The sequence below is a fragment of the Branchiostoma floridae genome, chromosome 15 (genome assembly GCF_000003815.2).
Source record: "Branchiostoma floridae strain S238N-H82 chromosome 15, Bfl_VNyyK, whole genome shotgun sequence".
Lineage (NCBI taxonomy): Eukaryota > Metazoa > Chordata > Leptocardii > Amphioxiformes > Branchiostomatidae > Branchiostoma > Branchiostoma floridae.
In genome coordinates this window covers 13,159,145-13,184,046 of record NC_049993.1, presented here as the reverse complement: position 1 = coordinate 13,184,046, position 24,902 = coordinate 13,159,145, and the positions used below count along the sequence as shown (strand labels likewise).

General features: G+C 40.8%; 3 protein-coding genes across 3 annotated transcripts in view; 1 reads left to right on the top strand and 2 right to left on the bottom strand.

Moving 5' to 3' along the window:
* The window catches only part of LOC118431978 (store-operated calcium entry-associated regulatory factor-like), a gene marked incomplete in the record, with an annotated part of 10,109 nt that extends 2,039 nt beyond the window's left edge, over nucleotides 1-8,070 (bottom strand). The window contains 8 exon segments of the mRNA XM_035843436.1: nucleotides 626-843; nucleotides 1,354-1,510; nucleotides 2,131-2,225; nucleotides 4,004-4,242; nucleotides 4,455-4,565; nucleotides 5,232-5,324; nucleotides 6,911-7,002; nucleotides 7,826-8,070. Coding sequence (XP_035699329.1) covers nucleotides 626-843; nucleotides 1,354-1,510; nucleotides 2,131-2,225; nucleotides 4,004-4,242; nucleotides 4,455-4,565; nucleotides 5,232-5,324; nucleotides 6,911-7,002; nucleotides 7,826-7,919 — 1,099 coding nt within the window.
* A 407-nt stretch (nucleotides 8,071-8,477) lies between these two features.
* LOC118431980 (NADH dehydrogenase [ubiquinone] 1 alpha subcomplex subunit 11-like) lies at nucleotides 8,478-11,084 on the top strand. Its single transcript, XM_035843438.1, has 4 exons — nucleotides 8,478-8,722; nucleotides 9,093-9,197; nucleotides 9,764-9,880; nucleotides 10,518-11,084. The coding sequence occupies exons 1-4, from the start codon at nucleotides 8,575-8,577 to the stop codon at nucleotides 10,760-10,762; spliced, it is 615 nt and encodes a 204-aa protein (XP_035699331.1). The 5' UTR covers nucleotides 8,478-8,574; the 3' UTR covers nucleotides 10,763-11,084.
* On the bottom strand, nucleotides 10,980-24,826 carry LOC118431976. Its single transcript, XM_035843435.1, has 7 exons — nucleotides 24,527-24,826; nucleotides 19,292-19,443; nucleotides 16,540-18,575; nucleotides 15,457-15,596; nucleotides 14,901-15,068; nucleotides 13,300-13,453; nucleotides 10,980-12,584 (listed from the first exon to the last, which is right to left on the bottom strand). Exons 1-7 carry the CDS (start codon nucleotides 24,797-24,799, stop codon nucleotides 12,451-12,453), a joined length of 3,057 nt encoding a protein of 1,018 aa, XP_035699328.1. The 5' UTR covers nucleotides 24,800-24,826; the 3' UTR covers nucleotides 10,980-12,450.
* Nucleotides 24,827-24,902: the final 76 nt, after the last annotated feature.

Here is a 24,902-nt window from a genome sequence, read left to right as displayed (position 1 = left end):
GCCCCCCCCAAACCCGAAAAAGCGGGAAATAAAAAACCCCCTTTTTTAAAAAAGGGAAACCGGCCCAAGGAACTTGGGGCCTTTCTTCGGGAATTAACCCACTTTCAAAAAGCCTGGACTTTTTAAATGCGCCCCGCCCCCCGGCAACACAACCCCAACCCTTTTGGCATACCACAAGGAAGCTGAAAATATTTGTTATTTGTACTTTGAAAGACACCAATGTACTGTGAAGTCATTCATTTTTCTGGGATTTAATTCTACAGAAAAAGTGGATGAGATGTTTTTGGTTTAAGTCACAATGATACTAAATCACAGTGGAAAGGCACGACAAGAAATAAACCACAACAAATATTTCCAGTTTTACAGTGAAAAGTAAAGAAAGCTAACAAAGGCTGTATGAGCTCAAATTTCTTCAATGTAACCAAAAAAAAACCCACACATGATACACCTTTTTCCACATTTTTCAAACAGAATAAATTGCTATGGACTTGAAACCAAGAGGGCATGGACTAATGTTGTTGTGTATTTAGAATTTATGACTTTATTCATTTTTAGGAAGTGCTAAGATATGCAACCAAGAACTATGATTAAAGACCTGGAAATGTATAATCATTTATCAACTCACCAGATGCCGTTCTTGTACCAGAACTGCCACCGCCAAACGAAGAGCGACCGCCGCCAAACGCACTGCCTCCGCCGAACCCTCCAGTAGACCTGTAACCGCCGGTGGACGGTCCGAACCAGCTGGACCAACCGGTGCGCCGCGGGCCCCACGCCGTGTGGCGAGGGTAGTGGTTGTAGCCGCCATAGCCTCCGTATCCACCATATCCGCCGTATCCACGACTAACAACAACAGCAACAAAAACATACTGACTTCTTTGTACATGTTATAAATATCAATATAATTATGCCAAAGCATATTATGATATTATGCCAAAGCATTTTATTTCTTGTTATTACCAATGTGTATTATCATACTGGCAACTCTAACTGTCAAACTGTTTAGGTACAGGTCTGGACGTTAACTCAAAGGTACCAACATGAACAAACTAAAACACTAGTGATTCATTTCCATAATGTACGTAAAATACATTTTCCAAACCAGGAAGAGGAAAATTAAAGATATGTAAATCCAATGTCAAAAATCTTACAATCTAGTACAATCTGTACTTGGAAATCGGAAAACTTCTACCTACATGTACTTTTGTAAATCCTCATACAAAAATTATTAGTTATAAAGAATGTACAGAGAAAGATGTGCACCTAAACCAATATACCTGTAACCAATTTTTGAGGTACACTGCCTTCACTGTAAACTTACAATAAATAAAGGAAAATCAAATTTGGACTTACTTTCCACTTCCGAACAGGTATCCCAAGAGGCCCCCTGTAGCTGCCCCGCCCCAGAATCCTCCGAAGCTGCTCCCGGTACCTTGCTGTGTGTTGTGAGTACGTGACTGGGACGTCCCGGTATAGCCGCTGTCGTAGGAGGAAGAATAACTGCTGGAGCCTGTCAAGAACAACACATGGTCATACATGGATGTTGAGTGTTGTGCCATTACAAATCCAGGTATTTTTACATAATGTTATCACTGTGTCTGCCGCCATTTTGGAGTCCCAGTTTGCATGTCAATGAATCATACCTCAAGCATTTTTGGACATTTAAAGATCTTCAGATCCTCTCAAATAGCCACCACAAAATGTCTATACGTGAAGTTCAAAAAGAACACCAGAAGACTGATTATAATCTCACTTCGCGACTCACTTACAAGACTCACTTCCTGATTTTAGACTTTATGTATGTACATGTATTTGTCTGATCTGTCTCTGTATGCTATTGTATTTGTTTTTGCATTTGTATATACTGTATGTTTTTAATGTATGAGCCCTGGAAGATTAGCTCGGAATCTGAGCTAAAGGGCATCTCAAGAAACTCAATAATCTCAACTCAATCTATGAGCTGAAATGCTCTTTACTCTTTTTCTACAATCTTTTGAAATACAAATAGGGACACCGACATGCAAGCATGCGTCTACTACTTTTATTTGTCAGTAAAAAATGAAACAAAACAATGGTTTTTATAGTCTTTATAACATGTTGATATATCAGAGAGGGTTGGATTTTACATACCTGGCATGTAGTCTGGTCTGAAGCCAGGAGGGGGAGGGGCACTGGGACCCCCCTGTCTGTAGGTGGAACCTGTCCCATCGTCAGTATAGGGGGTTCTGTGGCAACAAACAACAACAACAACAAATAAACAACAATAGAAATCAGTGATGAACACAAAAAATAGTTCACAATTTGGCAATGCTACTGATATGCTACTATAAGAGTATGTGAATAAAAACATGGCATGGCAATGATACAATATGAATGTTGTCTTCAAAGCTAAAAATAGATATGTCAGGGTATAGATATACATCAGGCAAAATTTCTGATTCTTCTGGAAGAGATCCTGATGGCTTTCCGTAAATCTAAAGACATTCCCTTAAAAAGATAAACATTCAGAAATTTTCAACTTTGATTCATACCACATTAGATCAATGGATTGACTTGAAATTTAGAATTTTCAGCATGGAAGACCACTCTAACACATTCCTAGAATGCCAATCATGTTGACATCGGGATCTGTACTGGTAGAGTTGGAGATTATGCCAGACTGCAGTGTTCTCACCAGGAATTTTTTACAGCGTCGGGCAGGGGTCCGGGGGCCGCCGAAGGCCCCCGGCGGGGTCCAGGGGCAGAGCCCCGGTGGGGGGACCCAGGGGGGCGAAGCCCCCCGGAAGCTCTTGCATTTTAGGCTATTCAGAAGGCTTATTGTATCAGTTTTTAGGGGCATATATACGATAATTGTAGCAGTTTGACGTAACGATACTTTGTGTCAAAGCATCAAAGACAACTAAAAACTCATAAACAACATACTTTACTCAGCTCAACCGTACTTTAATAAATATTGTCCGGTTTGCCACCAACTTTATCTAGATAAACAACTTTGACAGTCTCTGTTTTCATCGTATTTTTTTTCATCGTAAACAGAACAAAACACGCAGAAACATGTGCTCGGCACGGCCCGGGGCATCCCCGGCCGACTTTCAAGTTCGCGATCGGCGGACGAATAATGCGTTCACATAAGAGGTGTTGGACGTAAAAACAACAAGAATACCTTTGCTTCCTTTTGATATGAGTTTTGGGCCCGCAAAATCTCCAAAACGGCAGAAATTTTCGGGGTAAAATACGGTAAAATTTGCTCCAAAAATGGCGGTCGCTGCTGTTGTTTATCCTAAAGTCTTTGCCTAAACCAATGAGATCGCTAGTTTCCCCTGACGTCACAGAGACGCATCAGATCTCGCGAGAATTTTTTGCGAGATTTTACGATGTTTTCGCCGCCATTACCGCTAGCTGTCTGCATGCATGCAGGCACGATGTTTTTCGTCATTTCTCAACGCAAATTTCTCGATCTTTGGAAGGTTTTAGATGATTTACAAGTATACTGCAACATAAAAGGGAATATATACAAGTGCTATTTTTGTGCAAGTCCAAGAAGCGTTTCTTGCCGTTCCGATTTTGACCGGACTTGAACCGAAACTTTTTACAAGTTTTGTGCCGGTTCTCTGTTTACAGTACAGAACGCACGCCGCGCAAGGGGCGGTCCTGGGTGGGGGCTGCGAGATAGCGGTACGCGGGGTGCTGTAAAACACCTCCCTTCGAGCTGAAACTTCCTGAAACAGCGGAGACGCGTGCTTGGCACGTGCTTTCGTATTTTTAGTACGGTATTTTTCCAGTTTTCCCCCATTTTTTGGCCGCTACGCTGGGTGAAAATACAGCGTAGCGGGCTTTTTACAGCGTCATTTTTCCAGCCCACAGCGTATCGGCCCGCTATGCTGAAAAGGCCTGGTGAGAACACTGGACTGCAATCTCTATGTTGATGTATATCTATACTTGTGCAAAGCTTTTCTTCCCAGATGCAATCTTCTAAGTGCTTTGAAAGTCAATCCACACTCACCCCTCGTGCGGTGATGCTATGCAGGTCTGGTATATCGCGTATCCAACGAGCGCCACGATTCCCAGGAACACCAGGTCGCCAAACCAGGAGGTCTTCTTGTAACCCTGGTAACCATGCCCCGCCCCATACGAGCTGTAGTGTGAGGTCTCGTCCCTGTAGTAGTCATGGCTGTACCCGGCACCACCACCAGAGTTCTGTTTCTCATAGCCTTCCTTGGTGAAGTCTAAAGTATATTCAAGCTGTAGGAAAAGATGGCAAGGTAGGTGCATTACGACAGGGAATGTAACTTCTGAAAGTTTCACAGAAAATCATATTTGCACTTAACCAATAGTTTGAGATAGAATTTGCTTTGCAACTTGGAACAAAAAAGAACATCAAAAACAGCACCACGAACAGCACTAGTTGTAGATCTACAGAAAGAATATTTCCTGCAAAGTGTATACTCGCTTACCCCACAAGAGCCTCTGAGGATATAGGGGTCATCAGGATAGTCATAGCCCTCGCAAGAAACCTCCACATGCCCAAACCTGTAGGCATTGTCCATGTCTGTCTTACACTCCCACTGTAAACAACAACAAATGGATGTCAGACAAACAATATATAAACTTATAAAGTCTGCAATCTTTGCCTTTAAATATGGAGGTTTTTTTTTATTGTCTAACTTGTTTTTCCTATGGATATTTGTGTTCTTGTGTGTCTTTGAATACAATATGAATAGAGTGGTAGGAAGATAGTGTCTCCACAAAGGTCAAACTTGCAGGATTGACAGGAAGTACATGTGAAGTTCAGAGGTGGTAGGGGTTTTAAACAGAAATTTTGAAGAGAAATGTAGCTTGAACATAAATGTAGTATGTTATTGTACATAGCTCTATTATATGCATCACAATTTTATACATAGTATTCTATATCAATAACCTCAGAGCACTAAGCTAAGCTAAGCTACATGATGTATACTGCTAAATACAAAAATGTATATAATATGTCTGAAAAGACCATATAATAATACTTTTAAGTAAGGATGATTGACAACAGACATATACAGAAACAAACACTTATTGTGAACTACACATCATAAAGTAAATTCAATTAATTTACATGTAGTTATGGTTAAAATATGTCTCTTAATTTTGGAAGTAACATTTTATAGGTTTGAAACTTCTTGTTTATGAATAAGAGATGGGCGTAGCCCAGCATACAGTATTTACTAGTGACAAGGATATCTCCTTACCTGTATGTCGTATCCGTCCGACCCCTGGTTGATACACTGTACCACCTGTGGCACAAAGCTACTACATCCTGCTGAACCTCCAACACATTTCAGCTGGAAACAGAAAATTAAATTTTTTTTAATCAGTACACAATTGGCAACTCAATACATAACCTACATATTTTTTTGGGGGGGGGGGATTTGGCTGCATTGCAGGCTTTTAGCTAGGATTTTATAATAGGGAGTCCAAACTTACTGGTGAGTCGCGGTAAGTGACTATTGTAGGAGGGGTCTGGGGGCATTGACCTTCCATGGTGCAGAGTTTTTGATGATTTTAAGTTTAAAAAGTGAATTCTAAGGTATCCCAAGAGGCAAAAATACACAATGTACTGTTACAGATATCACAGTAGAAGACTGTGACCACAGATGACCTGGTTGCATCCCTGGTCAATCAGAATTTCATGCTTGTCAGAGGATTTTCTCCCCAGAATAGGGCGTCCAGGGGCATCAAATTTCTTGTTATTCTAAGAAAAGGGCGTCCAGATGACGCGTTGACGCATGCCTGGCTAAAAGCCTGCTGCATTGCATACCTGTTAAACTGCCTCATGGCCTAACACACCAGGTTTGTTAGGGCTCGAAATACTTTTTTCTGCATACCTGCACTGGTGCAGGTAACATTGAACATTACCTGCACCAGACAAATTTTACCTGCACCACTCTGAATTTAGGAAGTATGGATCATATTAAAATTGTTCAGGAACCATTGCTCTTTTTTCTTTTATACTTTATGTCAATGCAGCTAATGATAAACCACATTCACCTACATCACAGGACATTTATGTATAAAACCCAGTACATGGCCCAGTGCAGGTTAGGTGCAGGTAGACACCAGAAATACCTGCACAGCTCCAATTTTACCTGCACTAACCTGCATATGCAGGTGGTATTTTGAGCCCTGTTTGTACTAAAGAGTACAAGCTGCATATGCATGTCCAGACAAATCTATTTGATTTACTCACACCCCTTATCTTTCCGTTTCTCTATTTACCAGTAGTAGACATTTTTTTGTGTAACAAAAGCTTTATTTCTTGCTTTTTACTTGCACTGAGTCACCGCTCAATGTTTTTTTCATATTTGAGACTAATCTAAAAAAAAAAAAACATCACATGTACAGTTCAGGTTATGATGAAGCATCACTCCATTCTCTTATTTTGCCTGCTTCTTTTTTAAATCTTATTTTGTAAGTCCTATTTATTATTTTTGACACAAAAATCTGTGAAACAAGAAATTAAATGGGCGTGGTCTAATGCTGGTGGTGAACAATAACATACTGTCGCTTTGTGATGACGTGTCCTTATTGACAGCTAACAGTTTGTTGTTTATTACACACATCAATGTTGAATACCACAAATATTTGATGTCTCGTAGACAACCTTGTCCTGTCCATGCATTAAAACATAGCAATAATTTTGCAAATCACTTAACTAATCAAGAACACAGTTTATAACTGCATCTGTACATCCAGTATAGCCTCCGCAGCTAGTTATACAAATTGTATCACAGTGACATTGAATGACCAGTCACAGCTAACATTTGTCCCTCTAGCTGCATGTAATTTATAAAGCTAGATGAAAACAGTAGAAGCAAATAACTAAGCAGCAAGTAAAACGTATACGTTATACGTAGTTAAAAATCCTTACCTGTGGTACAGGTCCTGCTCTTCTGGAGTTTGTCATCCGTCCATTATAAAGAGTCAGAACCTTCACATCTTCTAACAACACACGTTCCCCACCTACACGTACACAGGTGAATATCAACCAATACATTACATACATGAAAGTTTCATGGCTTATCATACAATCAATCTTTCTTTAGGTAAAGATAAAACTAAGGTTTTACTTAAGACACCTGATTCAAAACATACATATCATGAGCATGTATGCAAAAGCATATATAAAACAGTATAAAGATGCTAAGACTTGTGCATGTTTCTCTTGTAGCAATTAGATGTTTTTGAAAATCATACTCGTAGTTTAATATAATGTATTTTTTGTTTAATGACCTTTAAAATGGTATCCACATAAAACTTCTATAATGATACAATTATGTGACAAAATAACATGGGAATAATTTTGAAATAATTGAGTGTCAAATCAAGGAGGTGTGGCACAGATGACAATTCACCCCCCCCCCCCCCCATGTAAAATGATTCACCATTGGTATTTTAGTACACGTATACTTTAGGGATGTCATAAACACTGTCATCGCATATGGCCAATAAAATATAGGATTTCAAAACAAAAATGAGGTTATCGACCGTAAAAACATATCAGGATCCGGTTATAAAACGAAATATTTTTTTGGCAATGTTGAAGGAACTTGTCACAAGGCTGCTGGGCCATATCCAAACCAAACGGATTTTTGAACAGGTATCAATAGTTCAATACCTATATACGGACCACGAAAGCAAGATAAATGAAGACTAACTACATCAAAGAAGATACTTTTCTAGACTACAGGCATCATCTTTTGTAAAGAACTTCATATTTCTTTCTAAATTCTGCTATCTAATAGAGTTAACCGAAAGAAGAAGAAGAAGAGTTCTAATTTCTTACCATAAGACGTAGCCAGAGACGGTCTCGAAACAAGACTGACGATCACGACCGCTACTAGCGGTATCGACCACCTGTCCTCGCCGCCTAGCTTCATCTTACAACGTCTCAAGAACTTCTCAACTCTAGTACGAACAGATTTTACGGTTAAAACACTCGAAAGACGCTTCAAAACCTTCCTTTCCGGACGACAAAGTGACGAGTTAGACTATGTCAACCTCTGGTGACCCCTGGACTGTTTACACGTCAGTTCACCTCAGCACGTCAACCATGTACAGAAAATAGTTCTCCAATCATTTAATTTAGTAATCAAAATTTCAAGCAAATATATGCAATTTTCACCACAAATCTAATATTAAAAGAGAAATGGACCCAAAATTAAGAATTTCAGGCCAAAATCATCAATAACTTGCTAACCAGAAATCAGATAATTGCGGATGAATATCTTTTTCACACTCTGTAAAGTAGCCGGAAGTTGTTAAATGACAACTCAGCTTAAGATGCATTCTGGGAAAAGATTTCAAGCTTAAAAAAAGTCGATATAAAATCCAATTTTCAGGAAAATTCCATCTATGTTATAGCTTATTTTCCAAAATATGTAATTCATATATCAAAGATGTTTATGATTAAAAATCTGTGACTTGAAAATAATAAAAAATAGGTCAGAGGTTACATTTTGTCCTTCGGCCGCCATGATGTCCTGACTTTGGAGATGTAATTTTTTTCTTGGCCGGGAAAAGACGTAAAACAAGATGACTTGGGGTGTTTCTTGGAGGACCCCATTCCTCAACCCCTACAAGGGGAAGCTCCGTAAGTTTTACGGGAACTACTGGGAGAAGAAAGACGGAGAAGACGTCTTTGGAAAGACGTTGGTTGTCACCAAGATATCCACCTCAGCTGGTGAGTTTTTCCGTTCTTTTGGTCGACGTCGGTAGAGACCGAAAAGTTGTACTTTTAACCAAAGATGTAGCCTATGTCAGACTCAATACACTCATTGGATCGTTTAGTTTGATATCGATTGAGGTACATCTAGAGTGAAGTAGAATCTCAATATGACTCGAGATGTGTGGAGAATGTAGTGTAGTGTACTACTGTGTAGACTAGTGTAGTGTAGTGTAGTGTAGTGTAGTGTAGTGAGTGTACTACATGTAGTAGTGTGGCGTAGAGTACGTAGTGTATGCAGTGTTGCATAGACTAGTGTGCCACAGTGTGGTGTTACTTGTCCTGTCCATTATGAATGATGAATATGTTATAATGATATGTATTTCAGGTCTTGTTGGGCTGTCCTACTGGCTGATTATGCAGTCCTATAAGAACAAACTGACCGGACCAGTGGAGGTATTGATGAGAACTGCAAGCACCACTGCTACGTTTGGTAAGTACTGATAAAATATGTGGGTGTCAATGTGAATAAAGACCAATTTTAAACAGGGTTCTCGCCAGCACAGTTTGGCATAGAGGTGCCCTACTCTGTGATTTGTATCCCCTATGCTGTGATTTGGGCCCCTATGCTATGATTTGGGCCTCTACACTGTTGCAACCAACATAGGGAGCTTTTTTGTTGTTTTGTAACAAATATAAAAACTATATATATATATACTTTTAGATTTAAACATTTAGGGAGGATCCCACCACCCCCCAGACCAACTAAAATGCTCATGCCTGTGCTGCATGCTATCTGTCTTTTCCAAGCTAAAATGCCCCCTATGCTGTGAAAAAATCCTTACAAAATTTTGGAAATAGTCAATGACACAGAAATCAGTGGGAAAAAATCATATACTGTGATAAAGTACCAGTACCAGTCCTGGATGTCTAGCCTTCATCAATGTACCATGTCTTTTGTATCACCCAGCCAGCATTTGAACCTGCAGTGCAACTTTTTCAATTCAAAGTGAGCAGTCTACCCACCAGGCCATGACTGTATCCCTTTTCTCCCAATAGCTGGCCTTGGTGCGATATTTGGCCTGACCACACAACTGCTAGCACAGAAGCGAGGAGATGATGAGTTCAACTATGCAATGGGTGGCTGTGCTGCAGGAACTTTCATTGGAGTCAGGAGTAAGTTCTCTTCATCTTACAGTTACAGGGATTGATTTTTTAGAAATAGATTGTCACATATAGTAAGAATCTTTAGGCACAAGCAGGGAGTACTCACTTCCAACGTTTCGGTGTATGTCAGACATCATCATCAGGGTAGAATGGCTAGATCTACTTCTCACTGCTACTTATAGCCTATGTAGGTGGTGCTGCAGCAGCGAGAATGCCATCCCAAACGTGGCTCGAGCTCAGTTTGTATCCCCGGATGTTAGATTGTTTCAGTTACAGTGTTCCTCAGTCTAGGAAATTACATTTACTGTATTTGGAAATTTTCGTGTTGATTTTATGTTCAGAGATCTTAAAAAATTGAAGTGAGAAGTCATTGGGAACATGTTTTGCCTTCCATTGTGTTTTGTTATTATTGTTTCAGCCACAAACTCCAAGATATTACAAATGTGATTTTGACTTTGTTGACAAACACTTGTTGCTTAATTTGAGAACAGGATAACTCAAGCATTCGTGACAAGATTTGAATATATTTTGTGTGTGTGTAGCTATAGCTCCAATAGTTCCTGTTCAAAACTACTTAATTGAGGCCCACCACCATTACCAGTGTTAGATTTTACCACTTCTGATAACTATTCCTGTTCTCACACAGTGCACAGCTATTCCCTTGCTGCGCAGAGCTGCATCTACCTTGGTGCCGCCGGCTTCCTGTACAAAGTATCCAAGATCGAGAACTGGAGACCGCAGTTCACTGCTCTGAACGGTCCACCAATGGGCGTTCCCGAGAACTGGCCATCCAAGAAGCCCTATGACCAAGAGTTCTATGACACATACTACGATGACTTGTGGTTTGATAAGAGTAAATATGTGTTCCCAGAAGACAAGGAAAAGTCCTAAAGTAAAATGACATGTAATCTAGCAAATAGGCTGTTCTCTGTTCATAAGAACCTATGAGAGATATACTTCAGTTCAATCTTTGTGTGATATTCTTCAGACTGACTGACATGTGATCTGTAATTTAGTAAACAACACTGTGCTAGAAACAAGACTATTACATATTTGCAAACTTGGTATTGTTTTCTGGAACACAACTGATCACCAGTTAACATGCACATCAGAACTGTATTTGTTTTATTGAAATACCTTGATTGAACAACAAACTCTGTAAATGCTACACTTTCAAGCCCTCCCTCCTCCAATAAAGTGACTGCTACTAGTATGTGTTCAAGTTGCTAGTCGTGTTGTTTTTGGTTAGAAGAGTACTTACATGTTATGCTTGTTAAATTGCAATACACTTACTGACTGACAATGCCAAAAAAAAGGCACAATGCTATGAAAAATAACAGTTTAATGTCTGCTTTTTGAACATGTACAATAAAAAAACATACTTTTTCTTCCAACAAGGAACTGGACATACTGAATTTCTCCACTAACACTCTACTTGCCTTCATCAGAATAAACTGGACCATACACACAGACAGAGATGTATTCTGGGTAATATGTCAAAGGTGAAAGCCCCTAACTTGTAAACAGTTCTTGTCTAGCTTAATACTTGTCCAGACATGTTATATTCTTGTCCCAGGGGCTATCAACTTCCCACAATAGATCTCTCACTGTGCTAACAATCTTTTCCTCTTACCTCTGCTTGGAGAGTATGAGACAGCCCCAAATTGGGTGAAATCATTATCTACAAACTTGATAACTAATGACAAACTAAAACTGAGATGTTCTACTACACAATAAAAACATAACCAAACTATAAAGTACAATGTATAAATGTAGCTAGGCCTACTACTAATATAACCTATTGCAACTTGTAGTATAACCAAACTACATTTAGTAAAACTTGCCTTGGCTAGTAACATTAGAATTTCTACACAAAAACACAACAGAACTAGAATTCAAAATATTGGGCAAGATATGGTACATACAAAGTTATAATAGGAGAGCACTTTTCTTGCAAGTTATTCAAACCTATCTGCACTGAGTGTAGCATATTTGAGACTACAAAATCGTAAAAGCTGATACTGTGCCTGGTCCATCAATTCGGGACCGAATACATACAGGTAACTGTACTGTGTAACTGTTGAAATGGTTGGGGTGGGTATTTTCTGCATATTGCATCCAGTGTTTTTGTAACATCGACTTGATAAAGTTTTAAAATGTTGACTTGTGAATTTCTGGACTTAAGTAGTGTTACCATTGCTTTGCATACTAGTATGTAGGCGGGCCACCACAACTGACCTGGTCTAATAACATATTTACATGTACTGTATTGATGTACTGTATTAATAACTGCCTAGCCATTCCTTGTAACATATGTCAGGTGTGCCATAGTTCTTAAAAATTTTTTTTTCACAATTGCGCCATAAAGTTGTGGCAAGGCCCCATTGCTACTAGTACCAACATACTTTGGGGGTTCAATGTATCACCCCATTGTAAATTTTTCTTCCATTTTTAACAGCCCTCTTTCCATGATCTTTCCTTTAGTTACTGTAAATTTGGAAACTTTTTCAGTGTTTTTAGTTCTCAGTGTAACCTCTTACTACAAACTCGGAACACCATGTGAACAGATTTCCATTTGACTATGACACGTTACATTTTTCCCCAGGACTTGAGGGTGATATGGCTTCTTTTGGAGGAGAACGGTCGGAGGAACTGTTCAGGGAGTTCCCTTGCATCACTCCTGAGGCCATGTTGCTCAGTGCACTGCCATTCCCTGGAAACAAAACAAGACACTGTGACTCCAATAGCACTTCTATCAGCAGTCTTATTTCTTAACCCTCAGTCTGTTTAGGTAGCCATTTACAGGGCTCAAAATAGTTTTTCTGCATACCTACACACCTAATGGTTAGGTACAGAAATACCTGCACAGCTCCAATTTGCCTGCACTAACCTGCATATACAGGTGGTATTTCAAGCCTTGCATTTGGCATCAAACTACAGCCAATATTTCAAGATTCCAAAACCAGGAAAAAGTTGTGGAGAAATTTAATAGTCCTCATAAGAACAGAACTGTTTTTCTTTGTTGGACCGGTCCAAAAAAACGGACCTGAAAAAAAATCAAAGGACTGGGTTTTGGACCGATTAGAAAATGAAAAAAAAATACAATTACGTGTTTTGGGGCTTCCAGGTCAAAGAAAATAACAAATGAAGCAGAAGAGAGTTGATAGTCATTTTTACCAACTTGAAGTTTCTAAAGTCAACCTTTGACTAAGACAAACTTAGTGTTTACAAGAAGATCTTAAAATGCCAGAGGATGTCCGATACTCCACCAAACAGAATCCCTTGTACTGAAATGGACCCCTGTTCTGAGTATTGCCCATTCACAAGTTTTTACAAATAGTTTGGTCCAGGTTCAGGTCTGGACCTTGACTTGATCCTCTGGACCTGTACCTGAATTGTCTCTACCGGTACACACTCCTAATACACACCTTTTTGTGGACTGTCCTTGTTGTGATTATCTCTGGAAGGTGACCTGAGTTGTGTCTGTAGTCTCTGGATCTCACTCTGTAGACTCTCCACCTCTGCTTGGTACCGCTGCTCCTCTTCATTCAGGACCAACTCCCTCACATCTTGATGGGTCAACTAAACAGACAAGTGATATAATGTAATGTAACTGACCATCAAAAGTATATACTTATCATGCAACTAATAGATGTCTTTTATTGATTCATTTCTGTATTCTTTTACCAGGGTAAGCTCCTGTCAGTGACTAGCACTGTTTTTCTTCTTAGGCCATACCAATTTAATTTGTTGGTTCTCGGAATCGCCGCTTCTATTTTTCCCAATTTCAAAAAAAAAAAAAATCCATGAGGTTATTTGCATGTTCATGAGAACTCATTTGCATGTTCGTGAGAGTTACATGGCCCCTTACCCACAAGTTGCTGGACAAACTTCGGCTCAGTTAAACAAAACTTCTGAAACAAGTACTGGACATGCAAAAACAACTATCACCTGCTTATGTTTTCCTTTGTGTTGTAAATCATCGAAAACCACCAATAGATCGTGAACTTTGTGCTGAAAAATGACGATTCGGCAAACCAAAATGGCCGCCATGTAGCCAGTCACAAGTATGTAAATGAGATGCAATTTCATGCAAATGAGCACGCCTCTAGCGTTTTTTGCTTAAACTGCAGCTTTCACAAAGGGAATAATGAATCAGATGTTTCAGGCACTCTTATTTTTTGGGTGAAATGAAGTCATTTTCTTGTTGTTGCTAACATACATTAGACATTATACTATGCTGAAAAAGTTTTTCAACCTTTTTAAAAGTTTTTTAATGTTGTTAATGATTTACTATGATGATTTATTACAACTGTTAAGCTTTATTACTGTGTGTACTTCTGTAATACTGCACATTATTTTGCATTTGTATTGTTGAAATTAAATATAAAATGTATGCTTACATGCAAATTTTTCATGTAATTGTAACTGGATAAGTATTCTGCCACACATATACCATGGTTTTCAGGTCTGGAATTACCAACCTGAAACTCTGGACCTGAATCCAGACTTGTTGCAGGTTTTTTTTTTTTTTTTTTTTTTCGCCCTGTCGCTCCAACTTTTTTCTGAAAAAATCCGAGAACCAACAAATTAAATTGGTATGGCCTTAGAGTTTATATGATAGTTTTGATGGACAAAATTATGAGGTTTTAGAACTTCTTATTCATAGCTATAGTGGTGGCATAGTGGTCTTGGGGTTAGGTTGTTGGCTCAGAATGTAAAGGTCCAGGGTTAGAGTCCCAAACAGGCCCCAATCTTGTGCCTTTGGGAAAGGTGCTGTTCACCAATATCCTCACTTCACTTTGGTAGATATGTCTTCCAACCTTCTGTTAAGGATGTCTTCACAGATAGGACATAATGTGGAGGTCTAGTGTTGGAAGACAGCATCAAAGAACCCACCAACCTTATTGATAAGAGTAAGTAGTTTAAACCTTACGGTCTGATCTTACGTAGCTTCTACTTACTGTACAAAATTGGTGTGTTACACCTTAAACAGTGGTTTATTGGATGTGGAAAACAAACGACAAACCTTAGTGTTCTTTGTGTTCATGCGGACATAACACCTGTCCTCCCACGTGCCATAGACCACTCCGAACGACGGCCGGATCTGCACCTCGATAACATGCAGATCTTCCACGCACTTCCGCGTATCCGGGCTGTCACAGCCACTCCGGGAGATAACTGGGTGGAAAACCACCTAGATACAAAAGTTCAACACAATCATGAAATGCTCAGTAATGAAATACACTTTTGTACATATTTGATTTTCATCTGTGCTAGTAAGACAATTGGAAGTGGAAGATATCATACTATAGCTCTTCAATGGATTAATGTCACTTTCTTATTCTCTTTTATCAAACGTACCAAAATTCCTTTTTTGTTTTCCTATATACCTGTTTCGACACAATAAACTTAATAGAGACAATTTGTAAGCATAGTTGTAATATGTATAAATGTAGTGTACACTCAATGACATAATTCTACATGACAGTACATGTACATCTGAACCTTAATTCCTTGCTTTATGTTTGAATTTTGCACTACAAATGTGCAAAGAAGCTGTGACAACAACAACGAAAGTATACCTGGTACTTGTCGTGTTTCACAGGCGGTATCATCCTGGTCATCAGGCGGTCGATCCCTAGACGGAACTCGTCCCTCTCGTGCCGTGTGATTTCTATACCGCGTACGGTGTAGTCAGGCTTGATACCCAGGTACAACGTACCTGTACACAACACATAAAAAGATTCTTGTAACTACTGGTACGGTACATAAAAATACGTCTTAACATTCACCGGCAGCATTTGCCTTGATCTAGCACATTGTAAATTTTTTTTACAAATTTCAATCAACCATAACAATATTTCTAATGTCATGGATGGAACAATATAGATTAAGGGGTTGAGAGGTTATGGGTTTGATTCCTGGCCTTCTTTGCTAGTACCCTTGGGGTTGGGGAGGTAAAGGAGAGGGATGGACTCTGCCTTCCAATGCTGTGCCCTATAGCTAGTAGCCTGAGTATCATCCTCCGTAGTAACCGCTGGCTCACGACTTTCGCTCACCGTGGTTAGCAAGTGAAAGTCGTGACCCAGCGGTTACTACGGAGGATGATACTCAGGCTAGTGCCCTAGACAGTGGATAACAACCCATTGCCAAATCGGTCTACAAAGACAGAATATGGAACTACCTTTACCAGATAGATTCTACTACTACAAATAATGCCGAACTCTCTTGCAAGTGACTGTCTACTTCATTGTCTCTTGACACAGAAGGATGCCAACAAGTACAATGTAGTACTAACTACTTTTTCTACAACTTGGTTTGTCATTATAAATTAAATGGAAGATACATAACAGGGCTCGAAATACCACCTGCATATGCAGGTTAGTGCACTGGTCCATGTACTGGGTTTTATACATAAATGTCCTATAATGTAGGTTCATGTGGATTGTTCTTTGATGCATTGGCTGTTACCACCTACAAAGTAAAAAAGAAAAAAATAGCAATGGTTCCTGAACAATTTTAGTATGATCCATACTTCCTAAATCCAGAGTGGTGCAGGTAAAATTTGTCTGGTGCAGGTAATTTTCAATGTTACCTGCACTAGAGCAGGTATGCAGAAAAGGGTATTTCGAGCCCTGCATAAACACTAATATAATGGTACCTACCCCCTCTCCCACTGTTCAGAAAAGCACATGTGATCCTCCCTATGGTGGTGATGGAGATTTTGTCCACTGATGTCTGAGGTCTGATGTCATGCGTTGTGTCTTCCACAAAGTCTACAACAAACCCCTGCACATACTTCGGTTCCTCGCTTAGCGGCCGAGAAGACGGGATATCTGGGGACAGGACCGTTTGTAAGAATTCCTTCGCCGCTACTGTGTCTTTGACAGAACCTGCATCACTTAGGTCATCAAAGAATGAGTTCAAAGTGTCTGTACCAAGACTGACTTCAGTCGGGTCTGGATGGACCTCCCCTTTTCTTAACTTCCTGTCACTCTTCTTTCTTGTAGGTGACTCTTGTGTTGACTTTTCGGGCGACTTCCTTGGTGATCTGGACCTCCTTGGGGATATAGATTTAGGTGATTCCTCTGACTTTGATCGTGATCTATTCTGTGATCTAGCTGAAGTCGTCTTAGATTCCGACTTTTTGTCTCCAGATTTGGGACTTCCTTTTGACCTTGAAGCTGGCTCGGAGGCTGTGCGCGACCTTTTGGCTTTCGTGACGTTGTTGAGAATGAACTTTGCCAATGATTCTGATTCCTCTGCATCTTCTGACAGAGACTCAATTTTACCACTAGTACGTGGAGAACTTTTCTTGTCAATTTCTCTATCGCCTTCCAGTTTGGATTCTTTCTTCATAGCCTTGAGGAAGTGGTAGCCGTCTTCATTTCTTGGAGATCCATTATACTTCAGTGTGAAGTCCGGATCGCCTTTTGTGTTTCCTTCGCCCACCAGGTTCTTGATTGCACCCAGTGCTTGCAACTTTATGCTCTCATTCTTCGAGGTTTTGTAGATGTGCATGAGCACCATAAACCCTTTAAGATCCACCAGTCGCCAGCGGTTAGGCATACACTGGTACATCAGGTTCCTCAAAGCCCCTATCCCGGCCTCCAGGATTGCATCATCCTTGACATACCTCTGACACATGTCTAGTAGAGCCTTAGGCGCCCCGAGAAGACCCATTCGGTTTCGTATGCGGGAACTTCTGGCCAGGTTGAGAAGAACGCTGGCGGACAGTCTACAGACCTCGTCAACAGGAGAGTAGCAGAGCTTTGTTACAAGAGAGAGGCCTTCCTTCTCAACAATCATGTCACTGACTTTACATTGGTCTTGGGTGAGATTACACAAGGTGCCTAGAACACTACACAAGGCAGGAACACTTGGGGGAGGGGGGATAACAGACCTCAACACACAGGCAGTGGCTTGTGGGGGAACGTCACTGACTGACAAAGGGACCTTCGTCAACAGGATCCACGACACATCCGTATCGAAACCGTAGTCGACGGCGTGTACACGAACTTGAGACACCATGCCAACCTTGACCTCTGTCACCACCGCGCGGTACCCTGTAGTACCGGGTGAGCCAGGAAGGTCGTCCTTACTTTCATCCTGATTTCCCTTCGGAGGAGCTACCACCATGTCACCTACTTCTGGGCACTTTATCAGAGGCTCAGCGCGAGACTTAGCGGACTTTATCTCGTCCTGTATCCTCTTGATGGTGCCGTGAGTGTCGTCACCACCGACATGAGCCCAGAAGTGACTTCCATCAACCCAGCATGTCACAAACATGTCCTTCCACACTCCCCTGTCATCATCCTCGATGCCCTCTGACCCCTTGTTGCTAGGATACATCACGTCCTCAGGCTCCACCCAGGCTAGCCCCGCCTTCACCAGTTCCGCGCTGACCAACACGTCATCGGTCGTCGTCGTGTCGTACAGCTCGCACAGATACACCCTGTCCTCGCACAAGCCTATGACATGCCTGCGGTTGAAACGCTGCATCACCATTTTGCGTTCCAGCTTCCGTAGCTCCGTGACTCGCCCCACTAGCTGTTTTCCCGTCGTGAGGCGTCTGAGGAAGCAGCGAGACTCCGCGGGGAAGGCGTGTCTGAACTTTCCCCGCGTGTCCCTGCCGTAGACGTCACAGAACTGCAACAGTAAGCTCAGGATCTGGGACTGCCTCAGGTCGTCCAACTGACACCTGTGTGTTGTATAAAAACAAGTCATTAGCCAAGAATCTTATGCACCATATGGTATCAACTATCATCCATGCAATAGGCTTACCTGTTGCGTTTCATGACAAAATATGCAGTTTATATTTTTTTTTCGGGATGCAGCCTTTATATGCAGCCTTTATAATCAATAAACAATTTTTGGAAATGTACTGCTAGAATCCATGCTCTTCGTTCCATTGAAAAATTACCAAATTTATATTACCTAATAAAACAATATCTACAGACTACAGCATATATGACTGCGTTAAATCATTGGCAAGAGGGTCTGATATGCCATAACTTGGCTAATTCTGTCGGTAAAAAAACAAGCTTTAAAATTTTATCCCGAATACATTTCGAGTAAGGTGGGATCAAGGAAAGGGAATTCATGAGTGACCTACATTGTATATACTTTTTTTGGCCCAATTAATCTTTCTATTACCAGTATACACTCAGAGTAAAACAGGAATGTAAACATAAAACAACTAATCTATGCAACACTATCACTTTTACGTCACTGGATAAAGACAGATAACAACACGTCAATAGTAGTCTTTAGTTTAGACCATAACTTCGGCATAAGACTCAGCCTGAGCACTAATACTGTACCATCCTCCGAAGTTACCAATGGCTAGCCAGCCAAAGTGTTGAGCCACAGTAACTTTGGAGGATGGTACTCAGGCTACATACATGTAAGACTCACTTGTATTGGTGGGTAAGTTTGCGAACAAGGGCAGCTGTCTGTTCCTGCAGTTTGAGCTGATCAGGTAGGAGGCGCCCATGTTCCTCCTGCTTCTCTCTCAGGATACCTGTCAGTGCAGCTAACACACCTAGCTGACACACCTGTTCTCTCACCTGGGTAAGTATAACATCAATGTCATTAACATAAAGGGCATTCTGATTGGTAAAATAGAAGTAAACTATAGTGCAGTAAAAGTGTTACAAGTGTGGTAGACTGTTATCACATACCAAGTTGGCAACTACACTCATGACTTCCAACTATCCAACTAGTTTCACTTCTACAACTACAGTCATGGCTAAATTGCTAGTGTCACTTCTACAAGTACAATCATTAGACTACAACACATTTTCCCATTTTTGTACTTTCTCCTCATGTTGACGGTTGACCATCTCCGAAGAAGAAAAAAATTGTTTTTTTCTGAAATCAAGCAAAGATTAATAAGCATGCAGATGTCATCCATAAAATCTACTTGCTGTGGTCTTATGTGTGTTTTTGTACAGGAAGCCAATGCAATCTCATTTACTAGTACAACCCTCCCCCTAGGCCTAGGAAAAAATGTTGCCTGTTTCCCTACCTACCCAGGAAAAACTGCCGACCCTAGAATTTTTTTGGGTGGGCAGTGGAGTCACATACATTTGTACTATGAGACATAGCTTCCAGTTAGAATTTTTATTCAGCCTGCTTCCTATTGAAGCAAAAACACTGCTTGTCCCGTCTAATGAGGGATAGATGTATCTATTACCTACCTACATAGTCCTTGAAATCCAGATCGTTGGGGGGACAAAGTAGTCATGAAGATGGAGAGTTGTCTATCATTATATATTACTAGTAATATTATTTATGCACAAATTTTGACACTGAAAGACAAACATCCTCGTGCATTTCAGGTCTCATTGATGTATTACTCCGCTAGTGGGGACCCTAAAAGAGATCCGAGCCAAAAACTGAACGGCTGTATAGACGCATGTTTTTAGCGGTGAGAAATTCCCTTTTAGCCAGCGGAACTGATATCAAAAGTTAGATTGGTGAAATTTTGTTTCTAACTGAAGAAATAAGCAGGTAAAGTTTGGCAGCCGCGCGCTAGATCGGAGGTACACAGTCGTGGGTTCTGAGTGGTGCGGTTGTACAATAGCAGCGAAAAAGTGCCTTTATTTTGTGGGAATTGACTAATCGTAGTTTGCAATTGCTATAAAAAAAGTTTCTATGTATAGTTTACGTTGGCAATTTTTTCCCACAATATAGGGTAAATGTGCTCGACAAAGAATGAAAAATCTGCTGAAATTTCACGTAGCTTCATTATGAACGCGCCCATTTAAACCACGAATTATAACACAGAAGTCTATGGGAAGAAGAAACTCATCAATGAGACCTTAAATAAAAATGAAAAATATTCATAAAAAATCAAGGAATAGCACTGGAGCAAAAATTTGAAAAGGGTTTATAACCGGGCGCCACCCCGCATTTTTTGGCTGCAGATTACGCCGTGTACCTATTTCCATTACCATGGTAACGGACGGGTCTACATTTCCAAGGGGCGTTACTATTGTTATTTTTCTTATATCACACTCTACTGGATATAGAAGCCATTTGAAAGAGGACTAAGGTTCTAAAGCTATCTTTCTTGAGGCAAACTACATCCAAGTTATTTTTTGCAATCGCCGCCTTCTCTCGAACGCCCCTCCAACACCCACCCCCCCCCAAACCCCGGGCTAGGCGACACCTATAAAAGGCCAATCAGAAAGGCTCAGTTCGGCTTGCCCGCCTCTGGTATAAGGGAGCTTGAAACGCAGCTAACATCAATTTCTAGTCGTTAAGCTCTGTTTTGACTTTATGAGCTATAGTACCTTCACCCGATCCTCTATAGAACCGTTTATTTTACGTAGAAAGATCCGGATGAATCTCTTCGTGCCTGTCGTGCTGATATCCCTTACACGACTATTCTCTGAGATATATTCCAATTAAACAAAGACAAAGTCACAAAGAGAACACTACTCAGTCAAACTCATACACAGACTGATCTAATGAGTCTTTGCGACACGTCAAAAGCGTCAGTCTCGACGCCTTTGCACTTTGGCCTTTGTCCGCCGCTAGGTGGCGCTTTCATGCCTATCATGATCTCGTACTTAATTACCTCCCAGAGGCTAATTCATTAACGTAAGACACCCAAACTTTCAGAGATGATGAAGAAAACGACATTCTTTCTTTTGATAGATTTTTTCAATAATACATTAAACTTAAGGTCTCATTGATGTATTACTCCGCTAGTGGGGACCCTAAAAGAGATCCGAGCCAAAAACTGAACGGCTGTATAGACGCATGATTTTAGCGGTGAGAAATTCCCTTTTAGCCAGCGGAACTGATATCAAAAGTTAGATTGGTGAAATTTTGTTTCTAACTGAAGAAATAAGCAGGTAAAGTTTGGCAGCCGCGCGCTAGATCGGAGGTACACAGTCGTGGGTTCTGAGTGGTGCGGTTGTACAATAGCAGCGAAAAAGTGCCTTTTGTGGGGATTGACTAATCGTAGTTTGCAATTGCTATAAAAAAAGTTTCTATGTATAGTTTACGTTGGCAATTTTTTCCCACGATATAGGGTAAATGTGCTCGACAAAGAATGAAAAATCTGCTGAAATTTCACGTAGCTTCATTATGAACGCGCCCATTTAAACCACGAATTATAACACAGAAGTCTATGGGAAGAAGAAACTCATCAATGAGACCTTCAGTATACTTTGTTCAACTGTATTGTAATATGTCTCACTAGAGACTGGCCTTGAAAAAAATTAGAAGAAAAAAAAGACAATCCCTACATACCGATAATTTTCAGGACTGAAACAGGAAACATAAAATCTTTTTCCTAGGCCCTACAAATGTTTTATGTGTAGTGACCTATATCAGTGACCTTCAGCATACCAACAAGTTGACCCCCACTGACCCAGACTGCATGCTATCACAACTACAACAGGCTCACTGTAACTAATACAGTCAAACCTGCCCAAGACGACCACCCCGGGGACCGGGGAAAAGCGGTCGATTTGGACAGGTGGTCGCTGAGAAGAGTATCGACTCAAAACATGCCCGATGCAAAGTATAAATGGTTTCCGTTGTGTTTCATGGCAAATAGCAAGCACACTGCACGCACGCAAAGTCTTTAATGTCAAATGCAACACGCACACTGTAAATTGTAAATTTAACCCCAAGCTTTTATCGAGCCTTTATACGATACAGTGTTTTAAAGCTCAATATTTGTACACTAACGTTTTAGACAGAAAGGGAACTTTGATGCTGTCAGTTACTATACAAGCCTTTTTGCGTCGCTGTGTTCTTGATCGCCGTATCTGAAATAACTACGGTGCACCTTTCGAATTCGATGCCCGGTACGTCCCGATAGCGTACTTACCCACGGGTGAATGTACAGTACAGTTGGACAAAAGCACTCACAAAGATCTTTCTTAAAAAGGTATGAGCTACACAGATCTTTCTTAAAAAAGTATGAGGCTATATACGTTTCAGCATTCGTTCAATTTATAATGATATAGATTTTAAAAAAAAACTTCTGTTACATCTAAATTCGGATTTTCTTACAACAAAATTTCCTTCCATATTACAGTAGACTGCTCCATTGACCAACCCATTGACCGCCGCCATCCTTATTCTAAACATAATATCGCAATGACAGTCAAAATCCGACGCAAACTGGCCGATTTCCGCAGATAATCACGCTAGCTATCATAAAAAATCGATGAAAACCTCAATTTTGAAAATGATGCGGTCGTTATGGGTCCCAATTTGGGCCGGTCGCGGTCGCGTTGGCCAGGTGGTCGTTGAGAAAAGGTTGCTTAATGCTTACGTCAATGGGAAAAAAAATCGGGACCGAGAAAAAGCGGTCGAAATGGCCAGGTGGTCGCTGAGAAGAGGTGGTCGCTCAGGCAGGTTTGACTGTAGTAGTAAATAGATAGCGTGTGGAATAATACTTCCTTTCTGGGAATAAAGTTCCACTACACTGGGAGATGTGGCATACATCACATTACGTGTAATAAGTTAATCTCCAAGCAGATCCTACTGTAGATAGTATCAAAAGCTGGCAGAGGAGTGAAGCCGACCGTGTTTCGCTACCGGGGCAAATGGACACCTTTTGGCTGACTACACTCCTTGGCCAGTTAGGTACTATATCATGCCATTGTAGGATCTGCTTGGAGATTATATTATAAGAAGTGTGTACGGTTGGCTTGAAGTTGTCCTTTAACCAGGCTTTTAGCCGGGTATGCGTCAACACGTCCAGAAGACCCGCTTTTCTTAGAATAACAAGAAATTTGACACTCTGGACACTCTTGCACTGGGGAGAAAGTCCACTGACAAGCATGAAATTCTGATTGACCAGGGATGCTACCTGGTCATCTGTGGTCACACTCACAGTCTTCTACTGTGGCCTCTGTAACTGTATTTTTGCCTTTTAGAATGCACTATTTTTAATCTAAAATCATCAAAAACTCTGCACCATGGAAGGTGGATGCCCCCGGCACCCCCCCCCCCCCAATAGTCACTTACCGCGACTCACCAATAAATTTGGACTCCCTATTATAGTATAATAAAATCCTAGCTAAAAGCCTGCCTTTAACATGTACTATACTACAGTATAAGACACTACAGTATGATCGACAGGTGACAAATTTAACATCCCCAAACTAGGCCAAAGTACAATTCCTGAGTGCAAAAAAGACCAACTCAAAATTGTTAAGTAAAAAAGTATTGATAAAAACTTAAAAAAGTAAAGTAGACTAGGTCAAGGTTGAAGGTCATTGTAACATTTCTCACAATGCTGTAACACTTAAGTGTTAAATGCATCTTTTGTACTGTCTACTAATTACTATCCATTGTTTACCATAATTAGGGGAAAGTCTGCTATTTCTGAATGACAAATTATATAACTCGGGTCCTTTCGTGTGCAAATTCCCTCCAGGCATTTGGAGACACATTCTGGATACAAATATGTACTTAAGCACAGGTCTAAATTATGAACGTCTTTAGAAAAGAAAAAAATGTAAAAAGTCACTTGAACTAGTTGAGTTTTGCTTATCACCTGGCACGAGCAACTGTGCAGCTACACCTGTACCGTTACCCGTGTAGTTCTCACCAGGTGCAGTTCTCACCAGGTGAGTGGGGTTTATAACGTTACGGTACCATATACACGCGATTTACCTGTCTGTCGCCGTGTGCTAGCGCTCCTAGAGTGGCACAGGCGTGCATCTTGAGCTGAGGACTGGACGTCGTTCTCAGGACATCGGTCAGCCTGGTCAGTACGACGCTTGGTCCCTCCGGACAGTCCTCGCAGAAACTGCCCCTTGCCACGGGGTCTTTCAGCGACCGCTCCGCTATGCGCTTCATCGCCGATATCAGCTCCGACGGCGGGCTTTCCGGGTCGATTAGAACCCCTACAGGGTCCTGATGGCTTCCTGTATCCATATTTATCATCGAATGTTATGATAATGAAACATTATACGATTTTGGGGAAGATTTTTGCAAAGTTTTAGGAAAGTTTTGGCTAAAGTTTTTTTCAGCGTGCATCCCAGACGGT